General features: G+C 39.0%; 2 protein-coding genes across 4 annotated transcripts in view; both read right to left on the reverse strand.

Annotated features, from left to right (window-relative positions):
- Nucleotides 1-475: 475 nt before the first annotated feature.
- LOC134178365 (centrosomal protein of 290 kDa-like) lies at nucleotides 476-6,069 on the reverse strand. Its single transcript, XM_062645236.1, has 8 exons — nucleotides 5,912-6,069; nucleotides 5,722-5,855; nucleotides 3,451-3,546; nucleotides 2,099-2,189; nucleotides 1,907-2,030; nucleotides 1,772-1,843; nucleotides 1,695-1,717; nucleotides 476-725 (listed from the first exon to the last, which is right to left on the reverse strand). Exons 1-8 carry the CDS (start codon nucleotides 5,951-5,953, stop codon nucleotides 585-587), a joined length of 723 nt encoding a protein of 240 aa, XP_062501220.1. The 5' UTR covers nucleotides 5,954-6,069; the 3' UTR covers nucleotides 476-584.
- Nucleotides 6,070-6,142: 73 nt separating this feature from the next.
- The window catches only part of LOC134178363 (Fanconi anemia group J protein homolog), a 38,379-nt gene continuing 29,886 nt past the window's right edge, over nucleotides 6,143-14,635 (reverse strand). For all 3 annotated transcript variants that reach the window (XM_062645233.1, XM_062645235.1, XM_062645234.1), the window contains exons 23-32: nucleotides 14,047-14,147; nucleotides 13,952-13,987; nucleotides 13,795-13,896; nucleotides 7,910-7,935; nucleotides 7,791-7,855; nucleotides 6,905-7,716; nucleotides 6,783-6,846; nucleotides 6,558-6,716; nucleotides 6,339-6,493; nucleotides 6,143-6,278 (exon numbers count right to left, since the gene is read on the reverse strand). In XM_062645233.1, the coding sequence (XP_062501217.1) occupies nucleotides 6,240-6,278; nucleotides 6,339-6,493; nucleotides 6,558-6,716; nucleotides 6,783-6,846; nucleotides 6,905-7,716; nucleotides 7,791-7,855; nucleotides 7,910-7,935; nucleotides 13,795-13,896; nucleotides 13,952-13,987; nucleotides 14,047-14,147 (1,559 nt within the window). In that variant the 3' untranslated portion in view covers nucleotides 6,143-6,239. The remainder of the gene's footprint in view (nucleotides 6,279-6,338; nucleotides 6,494-6,557; nucleotides 6,717-6,782; nucleotides 6,847-6,904; nucleotides 7,717-7,790; nucleotides 7,856-7,909; nucleotides 7,936-13,794; nucleotides 13,897-13,951; nucleotides 13,988-14,046; nucleotides 14,148-14,635) is intronic.

A 14,635-nucleotide genomic window follows, 5' to 3' on the forward strand; every position in this document is an offset into this window, starting at 1 on the left:
AGAAATGGACTCACCAGTCGTCTAATACGCGTATACTTAAGATTAATAAATATCTAGCTAATACATGTTTTACACATACTGTTGGGTAACAAAAATTCGAGGCGAGGCCATCAAGTTGCTCGATATTCGGAGGTTTTCGATTTCCAGGTCATAGACGGTAGTAAAAATCCACTAAGAATATTTGGTAGTTTTCAGTGTCTATAATTACGCCTACTTAGCGCGCGCTAGCACCGTGTTTCTCCTCTGAGTTACGTTTAGACGGCTCTGCAATTTCTACTAAATATAGTAGGTTTGACTGTCCAGCCGGTCGTCTTCCCCCAGGAGGAGAAAGACTGGCTCCCCAAGAGGAGAAAGACCGAGGCTGGAGTCTTTTCCTCCTGAGGGGACAAGGGGCTGGACACTCCAGCCTACCTGCTTTACACTAAAAGAGTAGCACGGGCATCCTCACTACTACAGTAGTAGATCATTAGTAGTTATAAAGCTGTTATAATATTTCTAATATACGTAGTACGGTACGTAGTAGTTATAAAGCAGTGATTTGTGTTATCTTGGCTCTATTGATGTGATTTACTAAAATGAAGTCATTAATCACATGAAGGCGTTACTGTAGGAAAGGGGATATCGTGTCTGCGGCACAGTTTTCTCATAGTTCTATCATAGGACTGGCATAACTTAGCTGACTGTTGCAATGCATATTTCAGGTCTTCAATTTCCTCAAAAAAATTCTACAAAACAAAGAATCAATTAACATATGTCATTTTAACCACATCCATAACAACCACGAGTAACTGAAGTAACCTAAGTTAATCAACAATGATACATTTTGGCAGTAGCAGTCAAAACAACACATGTTAAATTTGGAAAAAATAAAAGTCTGTAATTACGTAAACTGCAAAAGTTAAAGGGGAACTCCCATGAAAATAGAAGTAACGTTCTCATGATAGTAATAAGTGGCCTGATTCTATTGGTACCTTTCTTTCTTAATAGAACTCTTTCTGAACGGAGAAATTGAGCTTCCAACGTGGGGGCGTAACCCTATGGTAGTCGCCATTTTGAGATGATGACGTACGAATATCTTACCGATTGCGCATGTGTTGTCATCAGAGTATATGGCGTAGCTTCCGTACAGTTTTGAGCCCGAATGTGATGACGCTGAGAGCAGTTCGAGTTCGGGAAACTCTCATGAAATTGATTCGGACACAGGGGACGGAATCCCCAAGCGCTTTACCACGCATCATCATAGACGGCTCACACCCAAGGACGTTCTTAGTGAGCATCCAAGATACTGTGTTATTAGATGCTACATCCTTTCAAATTCTGACTGACCCTCGATATATCCTCGCTACACAGAGCAACATACGCGAGTAAGATATTGCTACGTCATCATTTCAAAATGGCGACTGCCATAAGGTTACGCCCCCATGTTCGAAGCTCAATTTCTCCGTTCAGAAAGAGTTGTATTAAGAAAGAAAGGTACCAATAGAGTCAGGGCACTTGGTACTATCATGAGAACGTTACTTGTAATTTCGTGGGAGTTCCCCTTTAAGTGATCTGATTAATGCAAATGCACTTTATTGTTTTGTCACATAGTTGTTGAATAATTTTCAAGCTATAAAGCAGCCAGTGCTTCATTGTAATAGAAACATTGACAACTATCACAAATAAATTGAGTTTAGGTATTAAACATGTTGTACCTTGTCAAGACATTCAAATTCAGCTGCAAAATGGCAAATCAGTGACAAAACCACAAGATCATCTAAACTCGACACACCTTTCCATTTCAGCTGTTTTTCCCTTAAAGCATCCCTCTCTTTAGTAACTGCAGCTAACTTCTTATTCATCCCTTGTGTCGAGACAAGAAAGCTAATAATAATAACCAGTGGGTTCATAGTGTAAATGTATCAACCTGATATACTTTGTTCTCTCTTCAGAGATGATATCTGAGACGTCAGTCTTTCATTTAGTTTTACCAATCCATCAGCATGTAATTGGCTGCTTTCTAGCTGCTTCTCAACTTCTCTCTTTTCAACCTGTGCTAGGAACATCATTGCAGTCAGACGTGACTCCAGTTGTACAACACATCCATCTCATTCAGCACCTTCAAAGTCGCAATTGACTCTTTCAATTTGGTACTTTCAGCAACCATCCGACTGTACTTGCGAGACACTTCTGAGTATCCCTCAAGTATTCTATAATCAAAAGACAAACCACACAACACAAATATCACAAATCACCACTGCTGCTTACATACACACAATATAAAACATGTGCATTTTCAGTGTGTACTGATAACTCAATGTTTAGTTACAAGAGTTGAAGACTTATCTACAGAAGTACCGGGAACCTAAACTTGTAAAATCTATCTAAAATCCTACAAAGCAGCTGTTGTTTCATGTGACCACAAAGTCCGTAAAAAGTCTGTAGTCATTACAGTACAGTAACAAAAGTTATCACATCCAGGACATAACAATCAGTCATGGTTATGTAATGTTAGGTTCCCGTATAAATGTTGTAATCCAAGAAGTGATTGATTTTCCGTTAGCAGTTGCGGGCAGGTAAGTTCTGTTGTTTATCTCTGACAAGACCTGGCAATCACAAACATATATTACAATGTTGTGGTAAAACCTCTCATAAATGGTTTGTACATCTGATTGGCTCTTTGTCCATTGTCTGTGATACGACATAAACAATACTGCTTTGTAATTGGGCCACACAAGAGGCATGGTGTACATTCCTGAAGCGTGGCAAGAACTAGCCAGCCACACACCCACCCACAAACATAGCCCACAGACAAGAAGTCAGTTAACCTCTATACGGTTTGAGTTGCTCTTGCCAAGTCTCACGACTTTACAAACTTCCAAATCAGCTATAAGCCGTAAGGAATGAACCTTTGTATTATTCAAGTATAAGCCTTACGAAACAGGACTTTGTCATGAGACTTGGCAAGTAGCTACTCACAAAACATAGAGATGAACTACTAGTATGTGGCTGGCTGGCTGGCTGGCTGTCACACTCAAGAACGTGCCACACCCTCAATACGGTCTGATCATAGAGCAGTATTTGCGATTTGTCATACATGGCACTTGGATGACTACGGAGTTTGCTGCCACTTCGTACAATTTCAGATGATAGATCTTACAAGTAGCACATTGAATAGCATCTAAATTTCGAACTTCTTTGTGTGGCTATCATATCATGGTTTTCAAAAGGCTCACAGCAGTGAAAGCAATAGTGTAAATGCAGATTCAATTAGTTATGATAACAAGACAACAAAAACCAATTTTAATGCACATGCACTGTTGCAACATCAATGAACTTGTTTATCTTGACTACTTGTTTAAGTCAAGATATTCTGGTAATTTTGAATGTATATAATGAAAGAACAGTACTCTTATTGAGTTGCTTTTAGCTGCTGCTGTAAGTACCTGATTAAAATAATACAACACTGACTTGTTCATGTTCTCCGGGTCAAGTTGGGAATGACTGCTTTGTGGAACTTTGTTAACTTGACATTCTTGATGATGTTTGTCTTTGCAGCATAATCCACTAAACATCAATGATACAAAATACAAAAATACAAATGTTACAAAATACAAAATGGCCTAGGCACTGTTGATAATGTAACATAGCCATCACGCAATTGGTAATTTGACTATTAAGTAAAATACAACATATGGTAACCCTTGAACAAAAAAAGCTAATTAGAAAAACAAACAGACAGTCAGAAAAAGATAAATAGTTGAACTCTTAGAATGTACATATCTAGACAAGACTGCTCTGTGTGAAGGAGTTGCTGCAGCTTTGAAGGAAAACAATGAACAATAGCTTTACCTTTCATATGTCTAGTAGTACCTTAAATGCCAGCTAATATGCTTATGAAAAGAACAAGTTGCATTGTTTCCATTTAGTTATACAGAACACAACATATTGATGGTGAACAAATAGCAAATCTTATAAAGTAAATAAACACTATTAAAACAGTTCTTGAAATGATGTGGCATCGCAAATGCTGAAGAAGATCGGGTCTGCAGTTGTAGGCTGCTTCATAAACAGGAGACTTTGAATAACCAAAACTGACTTTATGACATCACCATGACGCCATTGCATGCAGCTGGAGACATTTACATGTATGATTAAGGCATCTATGTGTATATAAATTACCATTGTACAAACTGCATAAGCCCTAAGGTTGCTATATTAAAGACACATTTGTATATGATTCTAGACAATATTGCTAACTCGACTTGAAATGCCTATTGTCTACACTTTATTTAACACCTTCAGTACATAGTAATTTGATCCAAAAATTGCAGTTTTATGAAAGTTCCTAACTCTATGCAAATGCAGTCATGTGAGATGCAAATGTGAGTATTAGCAGTGCCAGGAAAGTTGTTCTCTTTTGATGTCTTGTGTAATCATGTAGCTACATTCACACAAAATGCTATAAAACGTACATTATAATTTCTGCATGCTGGTGATGTACTTGGTCTCATTTCACTAAGAATTTTTCTCACTTCAACATATAGTGGTCTCGTAAGCTACAAAAGCTGTCATTATAAGCAAAAACTGTATGAAAGAAGTTGACTTAGAAAAGCGGACATTGACACACCAAATAGGAGTTCAAATGAACCCACTAAACCTCCAGCCTACAGGCCTGAAGATGAAAGCATTGTCTTCAGAAAGTCAAGTAGCTTAACAAAGTGCTTCAACAAAGCACCTAAAGCTTAATACCTCAGTAACCTGAAACAACAGCTCACAATAAGCACAGTAAAGATACTGAGTCTTCTGATATTTAACTTCAGCAAGAACATTTGATTCATGTATACTCAGAACTGTAAACACAACTCTCTTTACTTCATATCCATTCCTTCTCCCAAAAAGATTGCTCTCAATTAATTCCCTTTGTTTTTCCTTGTTGGCAGACAGCAAAAATACTTATTTTCTAATTAATCTTAATTAATTAAAACATTTGGCATTTGTACTATACATTTAGCATGTAAATATATATATATAAGAAAGTGTGAATAAGAGACCTAACGACATGCTTGTTTGCAATGGCCCCATCACACGTCCATCTTGCTAAAACAGCAGCAGAACCAAGAAAAAGAAACAGTGCTATTTTAAATAGACAACTACAGATTTTCAACATACAGGATGATAAAAAGTTATTTAGGTCTACAGCTGTGCTAGACATTTAGTGAAAATGCTCTAGCCAAGCGCAGAAGGCTTGATCGATAACTGGAAGTGCTATAGGCTTCAAATTATCTTTTGAAAGTCAAATAAATTTTCAGTATCATAAGATTGTTTCTCTTTAATTAAATAATACAAAGTATTCCACTTTGGATGATGCAACTCACCCTTCTATGGTTGACTCAAGGAGAAGTGCAATTTTTAAATTTTTCAGGTCAAGTACAGCAAATGAGCTAGATGTGTCCCTCTTTCATTAGTGAGAACTAGCAGCTGTCTCATATTGGATGGACATATCCCATTTGAAAGAATAAGACCTTTATTAACACATCTGGTTTGTGAATGATCAGCCTTCACCTTATTCTAAAAACGGGAATAAAAAGTACTTTACAGCTTTGTACAGTGTCTCTCTCAGTATTAGATAGGAAAGTCTTTACTAATTATTTTAATTAATTAAGACAGACAGTGACACTAGTCTATACAATAACTATCATAAAAACTCTAAACAGGCAATGAAACACGTTTATGCAAGACCTGGTATCTCTATCTCTAATGGTTCCTCTTCTTCCTACTTGTGATTCCATTTCAGCAACGTGTGTCTCTAGTTTCCTGTTTCTTTCTACAAGACGAACATACTTTCGTTTGAGTCTCTTGTTCTCGTCATGCAGCTAGGGACGTCAGATTTAATACACTTGAAAATAAAAAATTCGGTTTTCATTCTGACCTTCAAACACGTGCAGATGTCAGGTAATTCAACAAACGCCATCCTAAAGACCCGTATAAATTCAACATCACCCGGATGTTAAAAACGTCCAACATTCGCATTTTCTTCCAACAGTATTTTCGCTCTTTCGTCATGTCACAGAATCGGTACGCATACGGTTGAGCATGGAAACGAGCGTGATATATGAAAGTGTAATCGTATAACCAAGCATTCAGTCAGATGTTAAAACAAGACAAAATCAAACAACAAATATTTAAATTGATAGTCTTATCAAATAGTCATCTTTAGTGCAACTCTATTTGATAATTCACTTAGACTTCTGCTTCATTTATTGAGTATAATCGACAGCTGATTGTAAAAGATAAACCTGAGCGAGAAACCAACCATTGAGCCAATAGACTACATGCAGGTCTATAGTTTGTGTCACCTTATTCAATCTCTCCATCAGTGACGGTCGACTACAAGAAACAACTTTGAATCCTACAAGAGGAGGAGACTCAGGCGAGCAGTGAGTACCACAATTAGAGCAAACCAGTGGCACATAGCTCAACCCTTCAGCCTCACTCCAAATACAGTTTAATGCTAGGAACAACCAAGAAAGATCAATGAGTACTAGTCACAGGCTCGGAATCAACAAGTACAGTACCAGAAAATGGCCAAGAAACTGTAGATGTTTGAGGTAAAACTATGCATTTGACAGTTAGATCTTCCTCAGTACAAACAAAGCATTTAGAAAGTGTGCAACTCTTGCCAAGTTTACTCAAAAGGTCATCTATTCCACAGCTAACTTCCACTGCACTGAGAGCTACAAATACAATATTATGTAACAAGAGCTACTCAGAAATCATACTGAGCGACTAGATTTGGTCACCTGCAACCAGTTGCTCCTTGCAACTTTTGCATCGAACTTCACCCTCCACAGCTTTAGAATCAATCTACAAGCAAACAAAATAAACAATTTGGGCTTTTGAGTCAGAAAATGATCAGTTGAACATTTTCCTCCATTGTGTCAGCCACCTCCTCGGGATAAATAAATTGTGTTGTACTAGTTGGTTGTATACTTTCTTTGTCAAACAATGACAGCAAATGCAAATCATCTTTGGTAACACATTCACGTTGAGTTTCCAACCTCGCTCTGACATGTTTGTGTCCTATTCGAACATTACCAGGCAGTTGAGCAACTGGAAAATCTTGTTCTTCTGTACAATAATCCTCTTTGAATCCAGACTGTCCATCATCTTTACAAGGTACACAACTAATTGATTCATTCTGACACATACTTGTCTGCTTGAAACTAGTACAGTCACCATCAACAAAGTCTTCAGACCCTAAAGTAGAAAAAAGTAATGGAGTGGCTGAATTCTTGGCCCGGGTAATGGTAGGTGCTGAATGGTCTTCTCCAATATACTGGCTCTGAATGCCAGTTGATGGACGCACAATAAATGGACTTGGACTCATCGTATTGGTTTTACGTTGCAATGCACTACTGCTGACCGATCTTGCAATTGTGTGTGTGCCATATATTTGTGATGCAGTTACAAAAGCTGGACTAGATGAAGTAGTACTAGTATTGCATATTACTTGGTTGTCTTGAGACAGTGTCGCCACTGCACGAATACTTGGGCAGGTAGCTGACTTAACAGGAGACATGACAGATACAACTGATGTATCAGCAATCATCGATGAATCAATATTATGTCCTTGAGAATCAGACATTCGATCAAAAGAAAATTTCTTAATTGAGTCCAGAGCTACATCAAAAACACCAAAGTGTTGCACTTGATGACGAATCCATTTAGAAAGACCTGCCACCACAAAGTACAAGCACAGCAGACCACGTATTGTAAACCGATCTGATCATAAATTAACTGTGGCACACCTCTAATATACTTCTCTGAATGACCAAATCTCTCATCAATCATAAGAAGAGCACCCCAATCACTCCTAAATAAGAGAAAATTCAACACTACTATATCTACCTAATAATCAATCACTTACCTGTGACGCAAACATCTTCCAAGAGCCTGTCACAAAACAAAATATTACAACATCAATGAATCAATCACAGGTAATGCCTCAGTAAGCTTTACACCTTTTTTAGGCTCAAAAAATTCTACAAGGTTGAAATTTCATAGTGCTTATAAACACCATGTCTTGCTTGCTTGTTGCAATAGCATGATAGTGGAATTCAAAATGTATCACACAATAGTTGATGTCTATATGTATATATGCTGACTCAGAATAACATCCAGCGTTTATATATATATATATATATATATATATATATATATATATATATATATATATATATATTACACCATACACTTCATGCGTACCATCTACAGTACATCACACACACACACACACACACACACACACACGCACGCACGCACGCACGCACGCACGCACGCACGCACGCACACACACACACACACACACACACACACACACACACACTTTTTTCCAAACTCAAACAACCCCCCCAAACATCCCGAAACCAAACAAGTCTTACACTACACTAGGTATATCCCAACTATCAAGGTCCTGTATGTCAAGCTGAATTCTCTTATGATTCATCATTCTCGAATTATTTTCCATAATTGAATAGAGAGTTGCTGCATCATATTTTGAAAAGCCTAGTGGAATTTAAGGCCACTGACTGATGAGGTTTTGGAAGCAATAGCTTTCAGAGTTTTGATGCTGAATAATGACCAGAGCGCCAAGGTCTCAACCACTAAGAGGTAAAGAAGACCACCAGCTGTACGAACTCTGTCTTCATGGCGAATATCCTTTTGTTCTTCACATACCTCTGCTATGGCTCCAGCTCTTACAGCTGATTTTGTCAGATAACGGCTGCAGAGTTTTTAACCGTTACGTCAAAATAGGCAGGTCGACCCTCCAAGAAATCAGGGTGAAAAACATCACCAGAACGTCCTTCAGTAGAACCATTGCACCTCATCTCCCTCATAACATCTCTGTTCTCAACCAATAAGGCCTGGAAAATAGCTTCTGCCAATGCATTGTGTCTACGTGTGCGCTCTGGACCAAAACCACAACCAAGAAGGTGATCTCCAATGTGTCAATGTGCTGACAACAACTGCCCAAGACAGATGCCGCAGGAGAAGGAAACATCTTGATTCCCAACCAAAGCCATACCGCAATAACAAACTCATGAAGAGACATGGAAAGGCCGAGATTAGAGTAGGTTATTGCCCGCAACCAAGCTCCTGCATGAGATGTACTGATTGAATTTAAATGTGCTCTGTCTCGTAATCTAGCAGTGTTCAACAAATACTTGACTAAATCAGAGTCAAATTCTGATTGGATTTGCCGTTAAGTAGCAATGCTGAAATCTAAAGTCGAAAAACAGTGACAAATCTGAAGATGACTTTCGGAGTCTCCTGATGGTAAAGGCCTTGAGAAATGCAAATTTGAAATATCCAGTGAATTGCAAGCCTTTTTTAGGAAGTCCTGTACCATCTTACGAGTAGAATTGCAACTCCCTACATAAGCAGCTGGTGAAGACTGGACTGCTTCTCTCAGACCAAGTTCACCAAGTCTAATACGTAACGTTGCATGCAGCCATGCCATATCTGTAACAGAAGAACAACAAATAATTTCTAAAAATCGACGTAACCCTTGATCAAAGCAATGTAATTGTTTCAACAACATGGCCAAACAACAGTTCGTGAAAAGATTGACTTTGCAATATATATATATATATATATATATATATATATATATATATGGATCTTTTAATTGTAGAGGTTTTATATCCTCGGAAAGACGTATTTCAGAATTGATGAAAGAACTAGACTTTTTGGCGATACGGGAACATTGGTTATCTCCAAATGAATTTGTTATGCTATCCTCTGCATCAGAAGATGTTATGTATTGTGCTTTGCATCCCCTATGGAGAAAGATGCAATGTTACTTGGTCGACCATGAGGCAGAGATGCTATTTTATGGCATAGGCAGAGTCATTATATGATATCACTGCGTCGGGTTAGATAGGATTGTTGCAGTTTGAGTTAAATCAAGTATTGGAATTATTCTTGTTGTTGTTGTTTACTTGCCAGTCGATTATGGTGACACTTTGTCTTTGAATGATTACATCTCTGAGATTCGTTATCTGGAAAGTATTCTACACATGAATGACCATGATGAAGTGATCATTTCAGGTGACTTTAATGCTGATCTTCGTAGTCAGAACAGTCGTATGTCGAGACAGTTGGCTTCCTTTACTTCTGATTGGGACTTGTTTACTGTCGGCTTGAATGATCTCATGTTGTCAAGCAAAGCAAGTACATGGCACAGATCTGATTTTGGCTGTCAGTCATGGATTGATTATTTCCTTATTTCCGGTAGTCTGAGCAATACAATTATCAAGTTTGAAATAAGAGAAATGGTGGATATCTGTCTGATCACTGGCCATTTGTCTTGTCTACTGATGTTAGTTTTGACCACAAACATGCAACAGAGAAACTTCATTTGCCTTTGATCAAATGTCTGTGGTGGAGAAAGATGTCAGATATTGACTTAGATAACTACCATTCTTGTTTGGAGACGGAACTGGGTACTTTGAACATACCAGCTATTTCTAGCTGGGCTTCAAGGGAAGCTGCATTATCTAGGTCAACGAATCAAATTATGGCACATGTGCAGTAGAATTACGCACGTGTGTAGTTGCTCCCTCGCCATTATCAGCACTCTCTTGCGCTATACCAGCATGCCTGTATCATTACAAGAGTCCGACAAGCAAGTTTCTGATAATCCCCACTTATACTGGCATGCAGCTAAATGCACGGAAATGCGGTTTTGTGTATGTCTTTATGTATGTATGCATATATGTCAAAAACATTTCTGTCACAAATCTAACTGAGGCATCACCAAAATGCCACTATACATGTAGATGCATGTGCAACACAAGTTACAACCAATCAGTTGCATACTCAATCTCAAAGCAGACCTCTAACTAAGTCATCAGTAACACAGTACAGTAGAACCTCGCTAATCCGGACCTCGTTAATCTGGACCCTCGCTAATCCAGACGACTTACGGCACCCGGCCTCGCATCTCCAGAATATGTTGGGAATTCCGAGGCAGGTTAAATCTGGGAATTATTCCCGTGATTCAAAAATGTCTGCGTCTGATGTACGTAACAGCAAGCTGTCTGGCAAAAATAAGAGCAAGAAGGCTACACGTCGTCACAAGACATTGACAATAGACGAAAAGATCGCTATTCTTGATGAACCGACAACATCTTACGCTGCAATCGCAGAGCGGTACGAAGTAGGCCGAAGCACAATTGGCGACATCAAGAAGAAAGAGGTGGATCTGCGACAATTTAAAAGAAAGCTGACTGAAAAGACACGCGTTTCTTTAATCCGGACGACTTCACTAATCCGGACAGCTAGACGTTGAGCGCGGAACAAGGCTGTCCGGATTAGCGAAGTTCTACTGTAGTACATATTAGTCTAACTTTTTCTAAATTTGGCTGTATTCTTTTTGTGATGTCAGAGTTATGACATCATCATCTGACAATTAGTTTGCTGTAAGCCCCAAGTCACCTTCTGTGTATGCCACTGTAAATATGTACAACTAGCACAAACAAAGACACTAAAACAGATTGATGTTTGTCTGTTGCACAGCAATCATGTAATGTTCGGCTCCTGTTGTCTCTAACAAAGCAAATCTCCCAAACGACTGACACCAATCACTCTATGTAGAGACAATTAATACGTCCAATTTTTGCTACACTAATTTAATCTGTAGCATATTCAATGCCACTGAGTTGAAGACGTAAACGTACCGTAAAACCAGAAAATCGTGCGTACATAATATTGTGCGATTTTGTCCAAAATCACTCCTTCAACTCTATTGTGCCGTTTTAAATTGTGTGGTTTTAAATTGTGCGATTGGCAGCCATGTACACTCATACAAATGTTTATCACAGAATGTCAATTTCTAGTAGAACAGAAAACACAACACCAGGTCACAGACTGAAATCAATTCCAACTGATCTAAATTCTTTGCCAATGTCAAGATGATATGCACAGTAATCAAATGCATCCAATAACCATTGAGCAGCTAATGCCTTCAGAACACTGTTTTGCAAACCAACTACCATTGTATCTACTGTGCCTCCACTGGATAAGTGACACGAAACTTTGTCAGAATACCATGCCACAAAACTCTGCTTCATGTGGTCCTTCAAGGGCTTATTCACGCACACATCAAGAGGTTGAAGTCTGTCAGTGCAGTTGGCAGGAACAAAGACACACAGAATAGACTCCAACTTGAATTTATCTAGCACTGATTGAACTCAATGAGTCCGGAACACGTCCAAGATCAGTAATGCTTTCTGTGACTCTGGAAGGCCTAGTTGAGCCTTGACTTTCTTTAGGTAAGGCTTCAGGATGGTGTCAATGGCGCGTAGAACTTTAGCCTCATTAGCCCAATGGTTTGGTGTGTGCCACACATTCCAGTTCTCTGGAAATTAAATGTCGGGTGGCATCTCTCTGTGTTGCCCTCAAATAGAACTTGTGAAGGCAACCTGTCGCCTGAAGCTGAAATTGTTAGCAAATCCGTTATTTCTCGTTTGTCGTTCATTCCTTTGATTGAAATTCTACCTGTTCTCTGCTTCTCCATGGTCCGCTGTGACGATGGAACTATCTGGACAGCTGTTTGAGCCCAGTTAAGAACCAGTTGAGGTGCAATATTGTGTTCTGCAACCTTCTGTTTGATTCACGTCAGAAGTCAACCTTGAGCGCCTCAAATTCAACAGGAGGAAGTCTTGCTGTTTCATTCAAGTCAGTAGAGATCAAGCATAGGACTTAGTGATGTCAACTGTGCCCCCGTTTTCCTTTAGAAGGCATCTGTTACATGCCTGCAAAATGCCCTTTGCTGCTGCTTCAACGACACGTGTCGTCCAGCAGATCATAATTTAATTACGTAATCTTGAACCACACGATCCAGGTCTCCAAGCATTAGACTACGTCTACATTGTCTAGGAGAGAGACTGGTAACGGCAATCGGTCCATGATGCGTAGAAGTAGCTGCTTGGCATTGCAGTTCCACCTTGCACAAATCACGGAACTTGTAGACTGTCGACTCAGGCACGTTCCAGCGCAGTTGCCTGGTGAAGTGTCTGGCTGCTGCAGCAGGCCCATGGTGGGCTGCATACTCTCCAATAGCTGCCCTCACTTCCTCACTGTATATGTGCTGGTTTGTCGTCTTTCTTCGTTCGGCCGTAGCTAGTAGGTCGTTATCTTCATCTCCAACGACATCATTGGTGGCCTCTTCCTCTACATTAACCGGAACAGGGACAAATATGCCCTTGTCTTTTGGCGTAATACGCTGAAAGAAATCGCGGATCGACATGGAAGAAACGGATGATGTTGGGTAACAGGTGCTAAAGACTCATGCAATGTCAGTTTGACTACATGAAACGCACAATATCATGTACCACAGGATTTTCTGGTTTTACGGTAGTTTACTGCTAGCTATTGCATCATATATAATGTTCATGTTGGAAATATATAAAAATGACAGCCACACTAAAAAACTGACCAATACTGAGCTCTAACTTTAAACAAAATGTTCAAATTTTAAGGTAACATAGACAGACAAAGACAAACAGACCAGCAAACAGACAGCCTAACAAATTGTTCGAGTTTGAAAAAAGACTATTGGTCCACATTTGAATTCAGTTGTAAACTAAGATGTTTGAATCAGTATCTTCCTAACTCATGCTCATGCTGATGATTAGTAGATAATGTGCGATACATATTTCTATGTGACAGACAGAAAAACAGGCAAATAAACAGACAAGCATAAGCAAAAAGGCAGACAAGCAAGCTGGCAAGCAAACTAAACAGTACCTGGTTGAGTGCTCGAAATGCTTGTGTCTCATACCACAAAGCTCCTCGCAAAAGACCTCGCTCATTAGCATACTGATCATTGTATCTTCTCTTCAGTTCCACCTGTGTCAAATATAAATGATAAGAAACTGATAGAAACAAGTTTGTTCTATAATACCTGAACATCTTTAATGCTCGGAAAAGGAATTCCAATCTGTGCAGCAAGCAAAGCTGTATGCTAAATACTAAGTAAATCAGCAATGGCATAGCTACCGTAATGACTGCTCTAGCGTTGTTGTCAGCAAAATCAAGTCCTTCACTGACCTTGCCTCGACAGACTGCTATTAACAATGCACCTCTAGCATCAGCCTCATCTAAAGTAGAGAAAAATGTACAGAAACACATATACATACAGACACATAAATGAACAGCATTTGACAGCTAAACAAAAAACAAAAACAGACAAACAAATAAAAAGACAGACAAGCACACTGGTAAAAAGAGAGACAAGCAACAGGTAAGTAAGCCAAAAGACCATCAAACAGATAAAACTCCGACAAACAAATGAATAAACAAATAGACAAACAAACAAACACACACACACACACAAACACACACACACACACACACAAACACACCACACACACACACACACACACACACACACACACAAGCAAATACCACTAAATCAGACAAACAAACAACAGACAAAAACACAGGCAGACACTTAGTTCATTCATTGCAACGTGGCTGTAAAAGTTCTTTCATACTGTGTCCGGATAAGAGCATATTTAGTATCTAGTGAACTGAGATCTGGATGTCCTTTACAGTAAATTAACATTAAATGTTGCTTCCTGCTGGT

The sequence above is a fragment of the Corticium candelabrum genome, chromosome 4 (assembly GCF_963422355.1).
Source record: "Corticium candelabrum chromosome 4, ooCorCand1.1, whole genome shotgun sequence".
Classification (NCBI taxonomy): Eukaryota; Metazoa; Porifera; class Homoscleromorpha; order Homosclerophorida; family Plakinidae; genus Corticium; species Corticium candelabrum.